At 28.3% G+C, this 24,988-nt stretch overlaps 1 protein-coding gene across 3 annotated transcripts; it reads right to left on the reverse strand.

The window, feature by feature from the left end:
* Window positions 1-2,444: 2,444 nt before the first annotated feature.
* Window positions 2,445-18,043, reverse strand: LOC111639674 (zinc finger HIT domain-containing protein 3-like). 3 transcript variants are annotated; one of them, XM_023385594.1, is made up of 5 exons: window positions 17,950-18,043; window positions 15,246-15,393; window positions 11,621-11,727; window positions 10,581-10,649; window positions 2,445-2,723 (listed from the first exon to the last, which is right to left on the reverse strand). In XM_023385594.1, the coding sequence occupies exons 2-5, from the start codon at window positions 15,338-15,340 to the stop codon at window positions 2,539-2,541; spliced, it is 456 nt and encodes a 151-aa protein (XP_023241362.1). In that variant the 5' UTR covers window positions 15,341-15,393; window positions 17,950-18,043; the 3' UTR covers window positions 2,445-2,538. The 3 variants fall into 3 exon arrangements, with proteins under 3 accessions (XP_023241362.1, XP_023241361.1, XP_023241360.1); XM_023385593.1 differs by lacking the exon at window positions 17,950-18,043 and adding an exon at window positions 17,181-17,238 and having other exon boundaries at window positions 2,451-2,723; window positions 10,581-10,652; window positions 15,246-15,340; XM_023385592.1 differs by having other exon boundaries at window positions 2,452-2,723; window positions 10,581-10,652; window positions 17,950-18,034.
* Window positions 18,044-24,988: the final 6,945 nt, after the last annotated feature.

Below are 24,988 nucleotides of genomic sequence, written 5' to 3' on the forward strand. Positions count from 1 at the left end.
CTGTATTCGACAATACAGCGCTTCCATTGGGAATACGCATATACGAATTTATATTCGAATACACAATAGCAATCTTATCATTATTTTCACATGTTTAGAAATTTGTAATAAAATATTAATGCATAATGCGGTTATAATAAAATATTAATTTTAATTAATTCAAAGTACGTTAAAATACGAAAATAATCGCGCAATATGTATTTATAATTCAGAAAATATAAGGGAAGCGGCGCTTCCACAGCTTCCACGGACGGCACGCCACTGTTTTTATCAAAGCAAGAATCGGCATTTAGAGGGAATAGGAAATCTATTGAATCTAATATAACAGAGGTAATTATATTGAACTTGTTTATTTATTAATTACGTCAGGTAAATAATCTATTAAAAATACATCAAAAGAATTAACTGATTGCCCCTGGAAGTCGTCTTCTCACAGAAATACAGCTTCTGTCATCAAATTTCACGGCACGCTACTGGAGTCTACATCAATGTTTCCCAACCTTTTTTTGTGCTATGTCCCACCTAAGCCTTTCTAAAATTCTTATGCTCCCTAACATATACAGCGACTATACGATTAACTTAAACTCTGGACGAGTCCATTTTCGAATTGCACCACGTTGGGAAACATTGGTCTACGTCAGGGCAACCTTTTTGTTTCTCTGGGCCACGTAGGAAGATGTCAGGGAGTTTTGGGCCACAAGTATATTATATATACTTGTGGACCAATCCTTAAATATACAAGTATATTTAAGGATTAACATGTCTAGATTATAGTAATAAGTATTAAATCTTTATCACGAAAAAGTATATTTTAAAAAATTACTTCTACAGACACTTTCAATTTTTACTTAGAAATAAATTTATTTATTATAAAGGAGACAAACAAAAATATATTGAAAAACAAAATATTTTATTTGGGTCTCTAAATAATGAAAAGTGACAAAACACCATTTTAAAGTGCATTTTTATTCGACTAATATATTTATAAATAATTTGTAGCCCGAAAAGTAGCCAATGCGCCAAATGATATTTTTTACTCCAAATGAAAAAAGGGCAGACAACTTTGGCGCAAAGTAGCCAAATCATACAACGCTGGAAGGAATACTAAAGAAAGCTGGAGTTGGGACTCGGAGGATAATAGACCCAAATTCGGGGGAAAGGAGAGAAACGACAAAAGATAAAAAAGTAAGGAAGGTTGGAAAATTATTGATCCATATTTGCATAACAGAAAGTCACCTTTTCCACTATTTTTTATCTATTGGCCTTCCTCTCCTTTTCCCGAATTTGGGTCTATAATTCTTTGAGTCTCAACTTTAGCTTTATTTAGTATTCTTTCCTCATTTACACATTTCCGAGTATTTGAAAATATTTTCTTTCCACTCAAAAATAAAATATATATAAAGGTTTACGGCTTTGTGAAACTTCTTTTTTTAGTTTATGCCGTTGAAATAAATAAATAAAATTAATTAAAAAGTTTGTCAGTTTTTTTACATTTATTGGGCTGCATGCAGCACGCGGGCCGTGGGTTGGACACTCCTGGTCTACGTGTTCTCTATCTTTGTCGAACATCTTGTACCACTCAAACCCATTTTTGATAATTGTAGTAACCAAAGGCTTTTTGCAACATTTCCAACGTTTTTGTAGCAGTAGTTCCGTTGCGAAAACAAAATTTAATGAACGTTCTTTGCCCACACTGGACATTTAAAAAAAATTTTCACATAAAATAAGCATTTATTTGCAAACAAAAACAGTCAATTACATACAGATTGCTGATGATGTTGAAAATCGTACCAAACGACGAAAGAAAAACGATGACAGCGTCCTCTTGCACGCGAGCAGTTAAAATGAACTATTTCCGATACTTTTTGATCACAGTAGTATTGTTATGAAGTGGAAATAAGGTAGAATTAATTAAAGGTCAACAAAATAGTTTTTATCTATGTATCAATGGCCTGCTACAGAAAAAGAAATACTTAATAAGAGAAAACGTGTGAAAAGTACTGTGTACAGTACCTGAAAAACTTAGTTTATGACTTAGTTTATCATAGGAAATAAAGTTCTTTGATAATAGGAAGTATCAAAAAGAGAAAATTAAAAATAAAAGCGGAGGAGGAAACGTACTTAGTAGTAGATGATATCTACTACTACTCAGTACGTTTCCTCCTTACCTTCATTTTTATATGAAAGTATGAAGGGAAACAGATGAGATGATTTATTGATGTCAAAACTTGAGGAGAATTTCAGGAATAGTTATAGAGAAACCCTGTATGGAAAAAATTCCAAGAGGAAAGAAGAAAAAAGAGGAAATGGAAGTGATTTATGGCAAAAAAAACAAGTGATATCTTCTGATCAACTTTATGAAACCTGTCTATGACATTAAGTTATTTTATGAAAATATTGTAATTTACAAATTATTTACTAAAAGGATAGATAAAGTTATCTGTTTAAAAATGATGATTCTTTTGTTATAAAATTTATAAAAATATTTTCAATATCTTAAATTTATTTTATACAAAAACAAATTTTTTTACAAATAAATTATTTTTCTATATCCAAATTATTTGGTTCAACTATTCTCATACAATGTTCCACAAATTCCACAAAAATAGGAATCTTCATAGCTTCCTCCAAATCTTTACCGGGATGAGAGGATGCTGCCAAATTCCGTATCATATCTCGTAAATGAGGATTGTACAATACATTTTTCAATGTCGAATCTTCAGCTATTTGGAAAAACAAATTTAAATATTATTATTTCACAAATTATTAATTTTAAACAATACATATAGTATCTAATAATAATTTCACATTTAACATAAACTTTGAAATAATAATTAAATTTAAACAAAATGTAAAAAATTATTATAATTCAATTAATCTGTTTTTAGATTAATAGACATACATTACTATATACACCCTCTAAACAGGATCAGTTTTAAACTGGAGATGACCAGTAGATGCCTCTTCCAGTTTAGGACTGATCCTGAAAAATTCAGTTTGGTAAATGCTAGTTTATAAAATTATGTAATTTGTAATAAAATCAGAAAAACAAATGTTTAATTGTTTGGTTCAACCTGTTCAATGTAATATGGATATTCTGAGTTTATTTGTTTGATTTGTTTGAAATAGAGACATGTCTTAGAACTGATAGTGTCTTACATTCCAAGCCTAAAACAATTGACAGTCAAAGAGTAGATTATACTAAATAGGCATACACAAATAATACCAGTCGACCCCCCTATAAGATATAGATATGTTCCAATTTATTAGGAATCCGATTTCTTACAAGTCGTTCCAATCACAGCCGACATGTGTCAAGTTTACGGACTACGGCTGATTGAAAGGTTTTCTTCCATAAAATTAATCGATTCTACACTAACCGACTCAACATTTCCAAAATACGTATATTTTTTCGTAGTTTTATAGGAATCGTAATTATAGGGACTGTAATTATAGGGGAGTCGACTGTAGATGTTTCAACTATATTGCTCAATACTCACATAAATTCAAATGCTTTTTGCTGCATATAAAATAATATTAAGATTCAAAACACTTAAAAAATAACAAAAGTAAAAAAATATGACTCCCAAAATCAGCAAAATCACAATTTTTATCATGAAGATTAAAAAAGTAGATTTTTATATTATATATAAGGGTTGATTGATAAATAAGATTTCCTACTATAAAATTCCACAAAGTGTAAAATACAAACATGTGATCACCACTATTTAGCAGCCACTAGTGTCTAGTTTCTACTGTCTCAGTTTATTATGTTGCATCTTTGTATAGCAGTCAAATTTAAACACAAACTTGTTTTCTTCATTCTAAACAAGGCAGCAGTGATTGGATTTTCAACAATGAAAGATTATATGTGTATGAATATTCACAAACATTCACAAGTCATTTATAGCAATAGGTTTAGGGTTGAAGAATATTTGAAAGTGTGTTAATGTGCAAAAAGCTGCAATAGATATGAGATGTGTGTTTTCAATGAACAAAGATCAAGGTGACTAGCTAACTGACTAATTCCAATAGTGAAGAAGTGGATCTATCTTAAGTTTATACATTAAAAAAATTGTTGAATTAAAAAGAAATTGTTCTCAAACTATAAATCATCCAAAAAGAGTGCTGCATATTATGCAATCTTTAAATTAAAGAAAAACTGCACAAGATGTATATTAAGAGAATTGACAGATATCATAAAACAACAAGTCAAAGTATGCCAAGAACTCCTCAATCATTACTGTTGCAAAGTTGATTTGCATATGAAAATCATCATTGGAGATGGATCCACTGGATCAGCACTGGAGATTGTTATTATGACCCAGAGAATGACAGTCAGTGCAGTATTATCATCCTTGTTCTCTACCTGTTATGAAGTTCTAAACTATTCCTTCTGCTCAGAGGATTATGCTAATAAATTTTTGGGATATAAATTTATCATAGTATCTGGTAAAGAGAGAAACAAGCAATTATGAACTCATAAACACTTGAGATATTTACAAAGTAAAGGCAGAAATAATTATCTTTTTCTTACATCATAATAATGCAAGACTGTACTACAATAAGGAAACAGTAAAGGTGCTTAAGAACTTAAGTTACAGGTTATTCTGCATCCTCATTACAANCACGATTAATCTCATTTTAATTAAATATTATTATTTCACAAATTATTAATTTTAAACAATACATATAGTATCTAATAATAATTTCACATTTAACATAAACTTTGAAATAATAATTAAATTTAAACAAAATGTAAAAAATTATTATAATTCAATTAATCTGTTTTTAGATTAATAGACATACATTACTATATACACCCTCTAAACAGGATCAGTTTTAAACTGGAGATGACCAGTAGATGCCTCTTCCAGTTTAGGACTGATCCTGAAAAATTCAGTTTGGTAAATGCTAGTTTATAAAATTATGTAATTTGTAATAAAATCAGAAAAACAAATGTTTAATTGTTTGGTTCAACCTGTTCAATGTAATATGGATATTCTGAGTTTATTTGTTTGATTTGTTTGAAATAGAGACATGTCTTAGAACTGATAGTGTCTTACATTCCAAGCCTAAAACAATTGACAGTCAAAGAGTAGATTATACTAAATAGGCATACACAAATAATACCAGTCGACCCCCCTATAAGATATAGATACGTTCCAATTTATTAGGAATCCGATTTCTTACAAGTCATTCCAATCACAGCCGACATGTGTCAAGTTTACGGACTACGGCTGATTGAAAGGTTTTCTTCCATAAAATTAATCGATTCTACACTAACCGACTCAACATTTCCAAAATACGTATATTTTTTCGTAGTTTTATAGGAATCGTAATTATAGGGACTGTAATTATAGGGGAGTCGACTGTAGATGTTTCAACTATATTGCTCAATACTCACATAAATTCAAATGCTTTTTGCTGCATATAAAATAATATTAAGATTCAAAACACTTAAAAAATAACAAAAGTAAAAAATATGACTCCCAAAATCAGCAAAATCACAATTTTTATCATGAAGATTAAAAAAGTAGATTTTTATATTATATATAAGGGTTGATTGATAAATAAGATTTCCTACTATAAAATTCCACAAAGTGTAAAATACAAACATGTGATCACCACTATTTAGCAGCCACTAGTGTCTAGTTTCTACTGTCTCAGTTTATTATGTTGCATCTTTGTATAGCAGTCAAATTTAAACACAAACTTGTTTTCTTCATTCTAAACAAGGCAGCAGTGATTGGATTTTCAACAATGAAAGATTATATGTGTATGAATATTCACAAACATTCACAAGTCATTTATAGCAATAGGTTTAGGGTTGAAGAATATTTGAAAGTGTGTTAATGTGCAAAAAGCTGCAATAGATATGAGATGTGTGTTTTCAATGAACAAAGATCAAGGTGACTAGCTAACTGACTAATTCCAATAGTGAAGAAGTGGATCTATCTTAAGTTTATACATTAAAAAAATTGTTGAATTAAAAAGAAATTGTTCTCAAACTATAAATCATCCAAAAAGAGTGCTGCATATTATGCAATCTTTAAATTAAAGAAAAACTGCACAAGATGTATATTAAGAGAATTGACAGATATCATAAAACAACAAGTCAAAGTATGCCAAGAACTCCTCAATCATTACTGTTGCAAAGTTGATTTGCATATGAAAATCATCATTGGAGATGGATCCACTGGATCAGCACTGGAGATTGTTATTATGACCCAGAGAATGACAGTCAGTGCAGTATTATCATCCTTGTTCTCTACCTGTTATGAAGTTCTAAACTATTCCTTCTGCTCAGAGGATTATGCTAATAAATTTTTGGGATATAAATTTATCATAGTATCTGGTAAAGAGAGAAACAAGCAATTATGAACTCATAAACACTTGAGATATTTACAAAGTAAAGGCAGAAATAATTATCTTTTTCTTACATCATAATAATGCAAGACTGTACTACAATAAGGAAACAGTAAAGGTGCTTAAGAACTTAAGTTACAGGTTATTCTGCATCCTCATTACAACCTAGACCTGGCACCATCATATAATTGGTTGTTTCCAAAATTAAAGTGTGATGAATATAAAATTAAATGTTTTTTATCCATGAATAAAAAAAAAAAATAGAATAAATATTTTGAAAAAATATGTTTCTCATTTTTCAGCATAATCCCTATTTAATGTATGTGTAATTAAAATGTAAAATTTTTACTACTTTTCAAACATTGTCTTCTGTCTCTTTCCAAATTAAATTCATAAAACAAAACCTTATTTATCAATCAATGAATCAATGAATTCTCATATATATATATAAGAACAACTGTCACCTCTACCAGTCTTGCAATTTGCATGTGGCTTATGCACATTCCTTTGTGGTGTTGTAATTTCACACTTTGTATATGATAGTCTGATTAGTTTTGTTATCTTAGACTGATTTGTTACTTTTGTCATATATTTCTGCCAACAAGTTTAGTTTGGAACTGAATATATGTAATGCAATATGAAATTTTATATTTTTTAAATTTTTTATTTTCTAGTGCAAGATTTCAAAAAAAAAAAAAAAAAATTCATAATTGTCATTGTATGAATTAGTAATAGAAATGCTCTGAATCATATACATGTAATCTGAAATAAAATTATTTAAAAATTTTATAGATTTTTATATATTAATATATATTTTAATGTATAATATAAAAATTGATAAAACTTTTTAAAATTCAATGAACTGAATTTTATTTCAGACTAGCTTACCCGTCGCGCATTGCTGCGATCTCAGAAGAAACGAAATTCAAGCAAACTCGTTATGATAAAATTAAATTTTCATTTTATCTTTTTTATTGAAACTTATTATTATTATTCATTTTCATTGGGAAAACATTTCAAAGTGTCGTTTCAATTCTATTTATTTATTGAAGTGCTTGTGGATACATGATATTTTTTGTTTTTCCGTCTGGTGCGTACACGAATAAATCAGAAGGTTTTCCGACGCGTGAGCTGGCCACATACAGTTGTCCATGCGAGAAGCACGGATTCTCCAAATTTAGCCCACACACTCGCAGCGATTGTCAGAAGTGCGATATTCCCCATTTTTATATATTTTTTTAAATCCTTTATAATTTTAATTATTTAATTGCTCCTTCCTCTCTTCCTTGGCATGTTGTGAAATTTCTGATAGTTGGATAATAAACCGTTTTATTGTAATTTGTCTTTTTAAATTATTTTGAGTCGATATTAAAATTTGGAAAAGGGGGGATACATAGATCGGTAAAATAGGTGAATTTCCTTCTACAACTTCGGTTGTTGTTCGGGATACAGTTAAGGTTTTAACAAAGTTCGAGCGAATACATAATTAGCAAAAAAAAGTTGAAATAAAGTGATTAAACAAAAATTATTACAAATATCGTAAATAACAGTTCACAAATGCATATATAGAGATATTTTTTGAAGGGGGGAAATGGTCTTCACAATTTGAAATCGATCGAACACACTGTGCGCGAATGCTCGTGTAAACGCGCGCCATCTATCGTAGGATAAATGTACTTCGCGGGAGTGTATTAAAAAATTAAAAAACTTTTCAAAGCTTCATGGCAATCGTACTATGCCACAAACCTTCGCTGGAGTATATTAAACAACTTCCCAAAGTTTCACGGCAATCGGATAAACGGTGTGGTAATGCATGAAGGACACACACACACAGACACACACATACATTCATTTTTATATATATAGATTATATGTGTGATTCAGAACATTTCTATTACTAATGTATATAATAATAATCTTGGAATTTTTTTTGAAATCTCACTAAAAAATAGAAAATTTCAAAACTATAAAATTTTATCATATTATATATATTCAGTTCAAAACTAAACTAGTTGGCAGACATATGATACAAATTTAAATGTAAATGTAACAAATTTTGAGGAAAAAAAAATTTCACTTTTTCCTTCAAAAGCAAAATTGTAACACTATGAAGGAATAAGTGTAGCTACATGCAAATTGCAGGACCAGTAGAGGTGACAGATATATATATACAAATGATTAATTAAGTTATGCATTGGGACATTTGGTACCCACTTTCAGTTTCAGATTATAAAGACCAGCAGCTGGCTCAGGTTATAAATGCTGTCAGAAACTGTTTGTGCAGCTAAACTTTTGATGAGGTGTAGAAAATGCCTGAGACAACAGCAAGTTGAATAACTCACCACCAGGTAACAGCTGGGGATCAAGACCATATCCTCAATTTGTTGATGTGCACAGTTTCCACATGTGTTGGGCATGACATGAGTGTCATCCAGCATTGCGTAACATGATGGACACAGGAACATCCGGTCCTGTGTCCATCATGGTGTGATCCATGCCAAAGATGGAGTGGATCACACCAGTGCACAACAGAGTTGCAGATTTGCTGAACAGCCTATGGGACCCATTTCTCATGGTATATGGAATCCCAAGCTGCCTGTCACCGTAATGGGTGCATCTGTATCCACCTAATCATTTGCAACAGGTTGCATGAAGTTGGCTGCATGCCTGGTGTGGTGTTGTAATTGCAATTGGACCCCTGAATGGCATTGAGTATTGTTTATGGATGAATCCCGATTCTGTTTATGGTGGAATGATAACCATGGACAGGCTTGGCGATGGAACATGAAGTGCCAGTCCTTTTCACACCAGTCCACACCAGACATCATGGTTTGGGGTGTCATCATTTTCAATGAGTGGATGCTTGGTGCATATTTCTGGCACTCTGATAACATAACAGTATGTCATATGAATTGTGAGGACCATGGTTTGGCCACTGGTGCAGGCTGCATCCTGCACCCAACATGGTGTTTTAGCAAAATAATTCCCAACCACATGTTGCATAGTGAACTCTCACCAGTCTGAACAGAATACACATTCTTCTCTGGCTGGCAGCATCATTGAATCTCTCCCCCATTGAGCATTCGTGGGATCTCATCCAATGTGAGGTGCAGCAGGGACCACTGCCACATACTGTATGCATGTGCACCACAGTGGATGAAGCTTGGCAAGATACCTCAGGCAACAATTAATCGTCTCACTATATAGTGGTCTATATAGCTGCCTATGGGAACCCATATTCATTGGGCACAATGTTTATTGAATAAACAAATGGTGTTACAATTTTATTTTTGAGGAGTGTATAATAATTAAATGCTTTGATTTATCATTATGACAAAATTCATAATTTTCAAAAAACCTTTCAGTTGTCAGGGATATAAATATATTTAAGTAAACAATGAAACTTTTATATAAATCATTTGAAAAATTCATTTCATGGATGTTCATATTTTAATCTGAAGCAGACCTTAAGTGAGGTCGAAAACATTTGTTTCACAAATTTTAAACATTACTGAACATAAAGGTTCATCAAGTGTGTTCAAAAATTGTAAAATCCAGAATGCAAACAAATATTAAATATTATATTTGAATTATAAAATATGTATGATTTTATTAATATATTAGATTTAAGTTAAAACTCATACTGATTATGTTAAGCTAACAATGTTTTAGTCAACTGTATTTTTATATATCAGTGTAATATTGTGTAGATGACAGCAGAAATAATTTATATAAAAATAAAAAAAGAACAATTAAATAATTTGAAAAATTGAAAAGTAGAAGTAAGATTAATGTTTAGTGTATTTATTATGCCAATATAATTTTTGTAACTGTTCTTAGCTAATGCTGCAAATCTGTTGCTTATAGAATACATTTATCATAATTTATACTTTATACTTATTCCACCAACAAATACATTTCCACTATTAATATATAATTATTAAATTATTAGACAATTTAAATAACTTACTAGAATTATAAAATATTTTTTCTAACTAATTCTGTCATTTGAAAATTGTAAAGCATAAATGTTATCAACTATTAATTAATTAGCATATTTCTGTTCTTTATTATAATTTGATGAAATCAAAATTTAAGCACACATCTGAAAATCGTATTTGTATAAAGAAAACATTTCTTCCTCTTGCTACATTAATATTGTTTTTAATATATTTTATATAATAATAAAATAAATTTTCTTTTTAACTTACATAATAATTTTAATTTTTCCTTTAGAACTGTATCTTCAGTTATAAATTGATATTCTGCATCATCATCACCTGCTAGTCATAAAATATAAGATTTAATTATTATATTATTCATGAATCTATATTTCAAACTGAGACAGAATAGCATCATATAATTAAAGACTTATCAATTTAAATAAATTTATAATATAATACAAAACAATTTATAACTATAAAAAATATATTGTTCTTTTTTTTATCATAAATATAATTCTCTCTATTAAAATTCTCTCTATTAAATAGTTTTTTATCATAAATATAATTCTCTCTATTAATTCTCTCTATTAAATAGTTTATTAAAATTTTCAAAAATTGATTAAAAACAAAAATATTTAATAACCTTACAAAAATTCCTTAAAAACAAAAGCTGTTTTAAATATATTCTGTTAACAGTTATAACTCATGACTCCATTTGCAGTATACCCTACAATCCATTTATTTAATTTTTCCTTTGTATAGTATTTTTTATTTCCACTGTATTAATCATTTTACATTTTCAATTTTTCCATACCATATAAAAATGCTATCACATTACATCTAAATAAATTTTATTTAATGAAAATGCTGCTTTTGTTCATGATCTCCAAGGCCATCTCACAGCACTCTACAAAGCTTTGCATTAAACCATAAACTCAACTGATTTATAATATTTACAGTGAAAAAATTATCTTAGCATATCAATTTTATTTTTTTATATATTTAATATTGCATTTGAAAAAGGAATAAAATAATTTTAAGTAAAATATATTTTCAAAAAATTAAAAATTAAATAAGTAAGTTGTTTAAATAGTTACAAATAGTTAAAAGTTAGTGTTTGCAAAATACTAAGATAATTTCAAACTTAAAATATTTATAAAGTATTCTTATTTTTATATAAGAACATATTTATTTACTTCATAAAATTTTTCTAACAAGTCTTTCAGTTCAATTAATATTGTAATGTCATTGATAAAGTTTAATGGAAAAGAAACCTTTTACCATAAACTGAATAAAATCAAAATTACCATTTTTATCTAAACACTGGACTTCATCTTGACTACGCAATTTCTGTTCTGTATTCTGTTTTGAACAACCAGTTTCTTTATGTTTTTTATAACAAGTCACCGAGCAACTATAAAAGGTATGAAAATATAAAAAATTATTTACAAAAAGTAATTTATAATGTATTTTATATGTTAATATATAAAATTTTAATAAATTTATTGTTTTCTCTGATATTCAAATACAGTATAATTAATTTTAAAAAATGAGACAATTTATTATTTCTTAAAATAAAACTTCTATATATAAGATTTGGTTATGACTAAACATCTCATATTGATAGGATTTTCATTATATAACTCATTATTATTTCTTTAACAAGTTAAACTGAATCTATAATTTTTGGCATTTAGATCAGAAATGAGCTTAAATACTCTCATTTTCTAAATAAGCTCAGAATCATTGAAACAAAATTTTTCTTTTCATATACACATTTAATCATATTAATTTTAATAACAATACAATGTGAGATAGAGTTAAAACTTCAACTAAAGTAATCTCTCCAGTTAATAAAAGTAAACAATAAGTCCTAATTTTGATAAAGAAAAATATGCTTTTAACAAAATATGAAAAATAGTAAATTTATAATAATAATAATAATAAAAACTTTACAAAATTAAATGTTCTAGCTCTTTCAGCTCTAAAATATATCTAGAAACTCAAGTGAAAAAACTTTTATATCATGAAAGCAAGATAGATCATCATACTGTTACATCATTTTAACATTGAAGTAATACGTAAAAACAATTATTTATTGTGACACTGTCACAATGCTGAGCTGCAATTTTTAATCATATTTTTAATAAAATATATGCTCTCCATCTCAAATTAGTAATGGCTTCTCCCTGTACACCATACTTTTCCTTTAACAATAAAGTTGTGCTGGTCATCTATCTAACACTTTTCATAGAAAAATTTTTGAATTAAAATAATGTGACTTCTGGTTTGCATCAGAAGTTCATATATAGTTAATTGAACCTCCTATCCCTAACATTTCTATAAGTGTTCTCTTCTTTCATCTATCTAACACCATTCTTGAGATTAAGGAAAGATGAACAGACGAATGACAGTGGGAATTTATAGGTCTACAATTTTTTTCAAATTGCAGTCCAACAAGAATGACAAAATACAGTGGAACCCCATTTATCCAAATTATAATCTTTTAATTCTTGTCTAGGAAGTATAAAAGTTAGTCATATGGAATACCTATAAAAATAAAACATAAAAAAAACTAAATAATACTAATAAAAGTTTCTTCAATGGATTTGGTTGTTCATTATAGGCCTATATAATTTTTAAAATTTTTACAAGAAAAATCATTTGAGCTTAACTACTCAATCTACACCAACTTCTGAGAATTAAAATATTATGATGTTAAAATTCTCTGCAAAAAATTTTTATTTGGATTAAAACTTTAAAATACAATTTCCAAATGCATTTTGTCTTAAACACAGGCTCTTCAGTGGAAAATACCACAACTATCTTTGTGGAAAATACCACAACTATCTTCACAGGAAAATACCATACTATCTTATCACAGCATGCATCCTGCATTATTTCTTTATTTGAATTAATGTTATTTACATATTTTATTATATTATAATGTTCTTTGTTTATTTATAATATCACATTAATAATAAATAATATTGTGATATTATATAAAGAAAATAATTTAATTAAACAAAGAATTAAAGAATATTATAATACAGTAGAGTCCCGAAAACTCGGCACTCAATAACCCGGCCAAACCCTGGCAGAGCAAAAAAACATCTAATTTTCATTATAGACAGATTTATGTTTTATTAAATATTTTTCTGAGGTCTGTCTTATCAGGTAAATTACTGTACACTCTGTATTCATTAATTTTCATTTTTGTGTAGTAATGGCTCTATGCCTTCATAAAGTACATACTTTTCCTTTGTTTAAGGATATTTGGGCAGTTTATTCTCTGTTATATTCTCAAGCAAACAATACATACAAGTACAGTACAGTATTTTCTGAGGACTCCACACTCTTACTTATTCTTTTTTAGCCTGATTCCTGATAACCCAGCATTTTCACAAACTCGGCCACCCTTTGGTCCACATTAGGCCAAGTTTTCAGGACTGCTGTATAATAAAATATATTACAACTCATAGCAGTAACACTTGGGCCTTACTTTCTTTGTAAATTGTTCAGTACTTGCAATACCAATATAGTGTTGTTTGTGAGATACCTGTATCTTAACAGAACCATGGTAAATTCCACAATGTTCACATATCAATACAATAGATGGTTTTGTTGATTTTTTAAAGTCATTTAACTACTATGGAAGTAAGTTTTGGGATAATTTATATAAGGTCATTCCCAGATTTACATTTTATTTTGGTATTTTTACTTATGTAGGGATTGCTTATAATTGTGAAAAGGTACTGATTGCATTTGGCAAAAATAAAATATATTTTTATGCTTGTTATAATTTATATAATGTAGATGATGCCAAGTGTATGGATATTGATAAAACAATCTCCAGACAAAACTTTCCCTGGACACACATGCCTCCAATATTCTAACAGTATCATCAATTGAAGAATAACTCAAACTCGTGGAAATAATAGAATTTTTTAAGCATTTATAAAATTTTAACTAATCTATTTATATTTTTATAAATATAATTATTCTTAATACCTAGCTTGTAGCAAAAGTAAAAATTTGTTAATGTAATGCTACTAGGACAGTTCATTTTCTGTCCAAACACAAACTAAGAATCAAGTTGAAGTGGTAGTAAATCATCAAATATTGTTTTGAGGGCATCTATGATGACCACTTGTTACTACTACTGAAGTGACATCACAGCTGGCATAAAAGAAAAATTAAAAAATTGCACAAACTCATGCTAGCAACCTTGTATCTTTAAAGTGAAATCATACAACTCCCTAATTTTTATTAACTTCTTAATTTTCTCATTTCATATTATATAAAAAGACAAAGTTTAATCAAAATTGACCAATCAAATTTTGAGAATCACTCAATTCTATAAGCCACATAGAAGAGGCTTTGCTGATGCTACACCTCAATTAAACAAAACACAAACTCCTTTGCTGGAGTTCACTTTACTTATGAAGTATTTTTTATAAAGGAGTAAACTCCTGCAAATCAGATAGTTTTTGTTACTTTTAAAGCACTTGGAACTGTTTTCACATTAATTGTAATGCTATTGTTACATAGTATTTTATTTTTATAAAAGTGTAAATAAATAATTTTATGTTAATATCTATTATATAATTAATTAATAATGTTTTTATTCAAACTAATGTAATGGCTCTGAGGAGAAGATGACAACCAATGTGAAGATGGTTTGTCTTGATGTGGCAATGAGTGACATGGGAGTTAAATATGAAATTTTGGTGCGCGTCATTTATGAATGGCTCGTAAATATGATTCTTCATAAGATATAGAGGCCAAAATAATCATTTTTTAAAACAAAGAGCGAATTTTCACAACAAAGTAAAAAAGCATCAATTTTCCATTTTAACATTAATTTCAAATTCTTATGAAGACTTAATAATAATGTCCGACTGCGATATTCTGGGTAAACTTATAACTTACTATTTAATTAAGCAACAAGGCACTTTGTACTTCCACGTGACACTTCCACACACTTCACAGACATCCGCCATTTTCTTCAACTTTAAAATTGCCATCTATCGGTGGAAACGCTAACTAAATATTTTTCTTTTAATCTTATTTTGAAGTTCTATATATATTATAATAAAATAATAATTATTATATTTTATTATATAATGTTAGCATTAAATATTTAATTTTGTAATATATTTTCGATTGTTATTTGATTTGCGAATTTATTTAAAAAAATCATTTTTATTTTGTTAAATTACGATTGGACATATTATGATAAAAGGCATCCCCAAAGCAGTGAGGTGCAAGACTCTTTGTAGGAAAGTGCGAAGATATGATCAATATCATTGTTTATTTTCGGGTAGGCTACAACAGCCACACATACTTAATGTTTTATTCATTAGTTTTCGAACAATGTAACACTAAAAACATTCGCAATTTACGTGTTTATGTCATTAACATTATTACATTTTAAAGTTATCTTATCATTTTAGTTACGACTACAATGTAATATCATAAAAATTCTATTTCATTTAGCGATAGATATCTTTGTGTGCTATTTTAATTTTGTGTTGAAATATAATCGGTAGGTATACCTTCAAAGAAAAAAAAAAATGTAAAAAATATATCCTAAGAATACGCCAATATGCTTTTACGTGTACGGAGTGCAGAATTTTTCAGAAAGTAGAAAGTGCATCCCTCGAAAATGTTTGAAAATTATTTTTCTATAGCCGTCTGGAATCCAGGTTCAAATGTATCTTAACTCTCGAGATTTTCCATGGATAGTTCCATGGATAGGCTTTTATTATTTATGTTAACCCGGATGGCCAACACATTTAAGGACACAGCCCACTAGAAGATCCGGGATAAAACCCTCTAAAAATTTCTCAAGGACGGATGCTATTAAATTTTGGTGGTTAAAGGTGAAGAGGATCACTTATCATATCTGGAATGGGACGAACTTAATGAAGATTTTACTTGTTATTAGCATTCGCAATTTTTTATAAAACTCATAAAACTTCTATAAAAATAAGGCTTTTTATCATTTTATAATAATTAATAATATAAAAAGTTTTTAAAATAAAATCTCATAACAGACCACACACAATTTTAAAGTTTGGCCGGGAAAGTTATGCAACTCGTTGCTGAACAGATTTTTAAAATACGTATTATTATGCCTCATAACTACTTTTTCATAGAATATTGGCTGTCCTTTAGTTCGAGTTAATAAATAATTTAGGCAAAACATTTTTTTCGATTTAGGAGCATTAATAGATCTTCATCGGAAAACGATGATGGCTGGATATCGACAATATTTTGGGACGTACTGTACTGTACTAATTTTGATAACGTTAAACGCTTGATAATAATATTTGTGATTACAATAAGCGGAATCTAATAACAAAATTACTTGATAAATTTTATTATAAATACTTTAGCCTATTTATTTCGCATTTATAAAATATTCTGACTTAACAGAACGAAATCTTTTCTTTTTATCTTTTTACTTTTTTAGTAACTTTTACATTTTGTAATTTAATAAATTTTATATTAATCTCCGATAATTATTATAGTCCTATATATATATATACTAAGAGGGCTTTTCAGACTCATAGGCTAGGCCAGGCCCACATTAAGGCGGCCAAGTGTTGAGGGCGAGGGTTGGACATATCCAGAACAAACCGCTATGAAAATTCCTAAGATTGCTCGTCCTCATTCGATCCTGGATTCCCCATAGATTAGTCAAACGCCTTACACTTAATTTTTTAAATATTGCATGTTTATAGTAATTTAAAATTTATACTATTGCTAAATAGTATTCAAGTGATTCGCACAATTAAGAAAAATAATGAATATTTATGTGAAAATAAGTTTGATGTTGGTAAAAGAAATGGGTTTAAGCACCTTTTCTGTTTAACATTTCAATAGCGCGCATCGACTTTATGTCTGCTCCATTCTTTTAATTTGAATACCATCGCGTTTATCGAACGATATATTATGCTTTATAACAGATCTAGTTTTCTTTCATTGGTTAAAATCAAATTGCGTGATCTAAAGGGTGACAGAACTAATCACGGATACTTTCACATGATAATATAATTTACTAGAATAGCAGAACTATGTGTCATATAAAGATTTTGATCTTTTAATTAAAATTTATTATTACTGCATAAAAGAGAAAAAAATTAAAGTATAGAATATAAAAAATCGCTTGTTATTTAATATTTTCGCTTCTAAAAAGCTAATTTTAATAATAATAATAATAATAGAAAATTCTGCTTAATATTTAAATTAATAAGGAAAAAAATTTTTTTAATTTATAAAATAAATCTATTTTTTGCTGCTGCCATCTGTCGAGAATCAATTTAACTAAGAATGTGTGTGTAACTAATATATAGACAATATTTCGTAAAAATAACTTTTGACAAAGTTATCGTAATGAGAAAAGTTTCTTTTCTTAAGCTATTTCCATACGATTTATTTGCATATAAATCAACAAAAATTAAAAGTGTTAGATAATTAAAAGCTTTATCAAAATTTCTCATCGTAAAAGATAAATAGAGGATGGAGGCCATCTATTTTTTAAAAAAAAGTAGAAAGAAAAAAAAACTGGCTGAGTTAAATTCTTTTGTACAGATGACACATCTTAATTCTACAATCACGTGTTTATTACCGCTCTCGTCATAAATAAGTCCATTCGACTGTGCCATCTGCTGTCCGTTAAAAGAATTAAATTAAGCTTACACTTTCTCTTCGGCCGTTTCTCAAGTTAAATATGTCTGACTGCCGTTTTCAAATTCTAAAATGAGAGAAAAAGTCTTGAAAAAATCAACAATTCGTATAACTTTTCAAAGTTTAATTTTGATGAAAATTCTCTAAACAATAGTTCTTAAAAGGAATTATCTGTAGCCTTAGAAATAAATTATTTATGTTATAATAACAATAAAAATTCGTTGTAGAACTAAATTAAAGAGATAAAACATAAAACTAAANTCATATTATATATATTCAGTTCAAAACTAAACTAGTTGGCAGACATATGATACAAATTTAAATGTAAATGTAACAAATTTTGAGGAAAAAAAAATTTCACTTTTTCCTTCAAAAGCAAAATTGTAACACTATGAAGGAATAAGTGTAGCTACATGCAAATTGCAGGACCAGTAGAGGTGACAGATATATATATACAAATGATTAATTAAGTTATGCATTGGGACATTTGGTACCCACTTTCAGTTTCAGATTATAAAGACCAGCAGCTGGCTCAGGTTATAAATGCTGTCAGAAACTGTTTGTGCAGCTAAACTTTTGATGAGGTGTAGAAAATGCCTGAGACAACAGCAAGTTGAATAACTCACCACCAGGTAACAGCTGGGGATCAAGACCATATCCTCAATTTGTTGATGTGCACAGTTTCCACATGTGTTGGGCATGACATGAGTGTCATCCAGCATTGCGTAACATGATGGACACAGGAACATCCGGTCCTGTGTCCATCATGGTGTGATCCATGCCAAAGATGGAGTGGATCACACCAGTGCACAACAGAGTTGCAGATTTGCTGAACAGCCTATGGGACCCATTTCTCATGGTATATGGAATCCCAAGCTGCCTGTCACCGTAATGGGTGCATCTGTATCCACCTAATCATTTGCAACAGGTTGCATGAAGTTGGCTGCATGCCTGGTGTGGTGTTGTAATTGCAATTGGACCCCTGAATGGCATTGAGTATTGTTTATGGATGAATCCCGATTCTGTTTATGGTGGAATGATAACCATGGACAGGCTTGGCGATGGAACATGAAGTGCCAGTCCTTTTCACACCAGTCCACACCAGACATCATGGTTTGGGGTGTCATCATTTTCAATGAGTGGATGCTTGGTGCATATTTCTGGCACTCTGATAACATAACAGTATGTCATATGAATTGTGAGGACCATGGTTTGGCCACTGGTGCAGGCTGCATCCTGCACCCAACATGGTGTTTTAGCAAAATAATTCCCAACCACATGTTGCATAGTGAACTCTCACCAGTCTGAACAGAATACACATTCTTCTCTGGCTGGCAGCATCATTGAATCTCTCCCCCATTGAGCATTCGTGGGATCTCATCCAATGTGAGGTGCAGCAGGGACCACTGCCACATACTATATGCATGTGCACCACAGTGGATGAAGCTTGGCAAGATACCTCAGGCAACAATTAATCGTCTCACTATATAGTGGTCTATATAGCTGCCTATGGGAACCCATATTCATTGGGCACAATGTTTATTGAATAAACAAATGGTGTTACAATTTTATTTTTGAGGAGTGTATAATAATTAAATGCTTTGATTTATCATTATGACAAAATTCATAATTTTCAAAAAACCTTTCAGTTGTCAGGGATATAAATATATTTAAGTAAACAATGAAACTTTTATATAAATCATTTGAAAAATTCATTTCATGGATGTTCATATTTTAATCTGAAGCAGACCTTAAGTGAGGTCGAAAACATTTGTTTCACAAATTTTAAACATTACTGAACATAAAGGTTCATCAAGTGTGTTCAAAAATTGTAAAATCCAGAATGCAAACAAATATTAAATATTATATTTGAATTATAAAATATGTATGATTTTATTAATATATTAGATTTAAGTTAAAACTCATACTGATTATGTTAAGCTAACAATGTTTTAGTCAACTGTATTTTTATATATCAGTGTAATATTGTGTAGATGACAGCAGAAATAATTTATATAAAAATAAAAAAAGAACAATTAAATAATTTGAAAAATTGAAAAGTAGAAGTAAGATTAATGTTTAGTGTATTTATTATGCCAATATAATTTTTGTAACTGTTCTTAGCTAATGCTGCAAATCTGTTGCTTATAGAATACATTTATCATAATTTATACTTTATACTTATTCCACCAACAAATACATTTCCACTATTAATATATAATTATTAAATTATTAGACAATTTAAATAACTTACTAGAATTATAAAATATTTTTTCTAACTAATTCTGTCATTTGAAAATTGTAAAGCATAAATGTTATCAACTATTAATTAATTAGCATATTTCTGTTCTTTATTATAATTTGATGAAATCAAAATTTAAGCACACATCTGAAAATCGTATTTGTATAAAGAAAACATTTCTTCCTCTTGCTACATTAATATTGTTTTTAATATATTTTATATAATAATAAAATAAATTTTCTTTTTAACTTACATAATAATTTTAATTTTTCCTTTAGAACTGTATCTTCAGTTATAAATTGATATTCTGCATCATCATCACCTGCTAGTCATAAAATATAAGATTTAATTATTATATTATTCATGAATCTATATTTCAAACTGAGACAGAATAGCATCATATAATTAAAGACTTATCAATTTAAATAAATTTATAATATAATACAAAACAATTTATAACTATAAAAAATATATTGTTCTTTTTTTTATCATAAATATAATTCTCTCTATTAAAATTCTCTCTATTAAATAGTTTTTTATCATAAATATAATTCTCTCTATTAATTCTCTCTATTAAATAGTTTATTAAAATTTTCAAAAATTGATTAAAAACAAAAATATTTAATAACCTTACAAAAATTCCTTAAAAACAAAAGCTGTTTTAAATATATTCTGTTAACAGTTATAACTCATGACTCCATTTGCAGTATACCCTACAATCCATTTATTTAATTTTTCCTTTGTATAGTATTTTTTATTTCCACTGTATTAATCATTTTACATTTTCAATTTTTCCATACCATATAAAAATGCTATCACATTACATCTAAATAAATTTTATTTAATGAAAATGCTGCTTTTGTTCATGATCTCCAAGGCCATCTCACAGCACTCTACAAAGCTTTGCATTAAACCATAAACTCAACTGATTTATAATATTTACAGTGAAAAAATTATCTTAGCATATCAATTTTATTTTTTTATATATTTAATATTGCATTTGAAAAAGGAATAAAATAATTTTAAGTAAAATATATTTTCAAAAAATTAAAAATTAAATAAGTAAGTTGTTTAAATAGTTACAAATAGTTAAAAGTTAGTGTTTGCAAAATACTAAGATAATTTCAAACTTAAAATATTTATAAAGTATTCTTATTTTTATATAAGAACATATTTATTTACTTCATAAAATTTTTCTAACAAGTCTTTCAGTTCAATTAATATTGTAATGTCATTGATAAAGTTTAATGGAAAAGAAACCTTTTACCATAAACTGAATAAAATCAAAATTACCATTTTTATCTAAACACTGGACTTCATCTTGACTACGCAATTTCTGTTCTGTATTCTGTTTTGAACAACCAGTTTCTTTATGTTTTTTATAACAAGTCACCGAGCAACTATAAAAGGTATGAAAATATAAAAAATTATTTACAAAAAGTAATTTATAATGTATTTTATATGTTAATATATAAAATTTTAATAAATTTATTGTTTTCTCTGATATTCAAATACAGTATAATTAATTTTAAAAAATGAGACAATTTATTATTTCTTAAAATAAAACTTCTATATATAAGATTTGGTTATGACTAAACATCTCATATTGATAGGATTTTCATTATATAACTCATTATTATTTCTTTAACAAGTTAAACTGAATCTATAATTTTTGGCATTTAGATCAGAAATGAGCTTAAATACTCTCATTTTCTAAATAAGCTCAGAATCATTGAAACAAAATTTTTCTTTTCATATACACATTTAATCATATTAATTTTAATAACAATACAATGTGAGATAGAGTTAAAACTTCAACTAAAGTAATCTCTCCAGTTAATAAAAGTAAACAATAAGTCCTAATTTTGATAAAGAAAAATATGCTTTTAACAAAATATGAAAAATAGTAAATTTATAATAATAATAATAATAAAAACTTTACAAAATTAAATGTTCTAGCTCTTTCAGCTCTAAAATATATCTAGAAACTCAAGTGAAAAAACTTTTATATCATGAAAGCAAGATAGATCATCATACTGTTACATCATTTTAACATTGAAGTAATACGTAAAAACAATTATTTATTGTGACACTGTCACAATGCTGAGCTGCAATTTTTAATCATATTTTTAATTTTTTTAATAAAATATATGCTCTCCATCTCAAATTAGTAATGGCTTCTCCCTGTACACCATACTTTTCCTTTAACAATAAAGTTGTGCTGGTCATCTATCTAACACTTTTCATAGAAAAATTTTTGAATTAAAATAATGTGACTTCTGGTTTGCATCAGAAGTTCATATATAGTTAATTGAACCTCCTATCCCTAACATTTCTATAAGTGTTCTCTTCTTTCATCTATCTAACACCATTCTTGAGATTAAGGAAAGATGAACAGACGAATGACAGTGGGAATTTATAGGTCTACAATTTTTTTCAAATTGCAGTCCAACAAGAATGACAAAATACAGTGGAACCCCATTTATCCAAATTATAATCTTTTAATTCTTGTCTAGGAAGTATAAAAGTTAGTCATATGGAATACCTATAAAAATAAAACATAAAAAAAACTAAATAATACTAATAAAAGTTTCTTCAATGGATTTGGTTGTTCATTATAGGCCTATATAATTTTTAAAATTTTTACAAGAAAAATCATTTGAGCTTAACTACTCAATCTACACCAACTTCTGAGAATTAAAATATTATGATGTTAAAATTCTCTGCAAAAAATTTTTATTTGGATTAAAACTTTAAAATACAATTTCCAAATGCATTTTGTCTTAAACACAGGCTCTTCAGTGGAAAATACCACAACTATCTTTGTGGAAAATACCACAACTATCTTCACAGGAAAATACCATACTATCTTATCACAGCATGCATCCTGCATTATTTCTTTATTTGAATTAATGTTATTTACATATTTTATTATATTATAATGTTCTTTGTTTATTTATAATATCACATTAATAATAAATAATATTGTGATATTATATAAAGAAAATAATTTAATTAAACAAAGAATTAAAGAATATTATAATACAGTAGAGTCCCGAAAACTCGGCACTCAATAACCCGGCCAAACCCTGGCAGAGCAAAAAAACATCTAATTTTCATTATAGACAGATTTATGTTTTATTAAATATTTTTCTGAGGTCTGTCTTATCAGGTAAATTACTGTACACTCTGTATTCATTAATTTTCATTTTTGTGTAGTAATGGCTCTATGCCTTCATAAAGTACATACTTTTCCTTTGTTTAAGGATATTTGGGCAGTTTATTCTCTGTTATATTCTCAAGCAAACAATACATACAAGTACAGTACAGTATTTTCTGAGAACTCCACACTCTTACTTATTCTTTTTTAGCCTGATTCCTGATAACCCAGCATTTTCACAAACTCGGCCACCCTTTGGTCCACATTAGGCCAAGTTTTCAGGACTGCTGTATAATAAAATATATTACAACTCATAGCAGTAACACTTGGGCCTTACTTTCTTTGTAAATTGTTCAGTACTTGCAATACCAATATAGTGTTGTTTGTGAGATACCTGTATCTTAACAGAACCATGGTAAATTCCACAATGTTCACATATCAATACAATAGATGGTTTTGTTGATTTTTTAAAGTCATTTAACTACTATGGAAGTAAGTTTTGGGATAATTTATATAAGGTCATTCCCAGATTTACATTTTATTTTGGTATTTTTACTTATGTAGGGATTGCTTATAATTGTGAAAAGGTACTGATTGCATTTGGCAAAAATAAAATATATTTTTATGCTTGTTATAATTTATATAATGTAGATGATGCCAAGTGTATGGATATTGATAAAACAATCTCCAGACAAAACTTTCCCTGGACACACATGCCTCCAATATTCTAACAGTATCATCAATTGAAGAATAACTCAAACTCGTGGAAATAATAGAATTTTTTAAGCATTTATAAAATTTTAACTAATCTATTTATATTTTTATAAATATAATTATTCTTAATACCTAGCTTGTAGCAAAAGTAAAAATTTGTTAATGTAATGCTACTAGGACAGTTCATTTTCTGTCCAAACACAAACTAAGAATCAAGTTGAAGTGCTAGTAAATCATCAAATATTGTTTTGAGGGCATCTATGATGACCACTTGTTACTACTACTGAAGTGACATCACAGCTGGCATAAAAGAAAAATTAAAAAATTGCACAAACTCATGCTAGCAACCTTGTATCTTTAAAGTGAAATCATACAACTCCCTAATTTTTATTAACTTCTTAATTTTCTCATTTCATATTATATAAAAAGACAAAGTTTAATCAAAATTGACCAATCAAATTTTGAGAATCACTCAATTCTATAAGCCACATAGAAGAGGCTTTGCTGATGCTACACCTCAATTAAACAAAACACAAACTCCTTTGCTGGAGTTCACTTTACTTATGAAGTATTTTTTATAAAGGAGTAAACTCCTGCAAATCAGATAGTTTTTGTTACTTTTAAAGCACTTGGAACTGTTTTCACATTAATTGTAATGCTATTGTTACATAGTATTTTATTTTTATAAAAGTGTAAATAAATAATTTTATGTTAATATCTATTATATAATTAATTAATAATGTTTTTATTCAAACTAATGTAATGGCTCTGAGGAGAAGATGACAACCAATGTGAAGATGGTTTGTCTTGATGTGGCAATGAGTGACATGGGAGTTAAATATGAAATTTTGGTGCGCGTCATTT

Source organism: Centruroides sculpturatus, unplaced genomic scaffold (assembly GCF_000671375.1).
Source record: "Centruroides sculpturatus isolate CEXI.00-Female unplaced genomic scaffold, Cexi_2.0 scaffold1374, whole genome shotgun sequence".
Lineage (NCBI taxonomy): Eukaryota > Metazoa > Arthropoda > Arachnida > Scorpiones > Buthidae > Centruroides > Centruroides sculpturatus.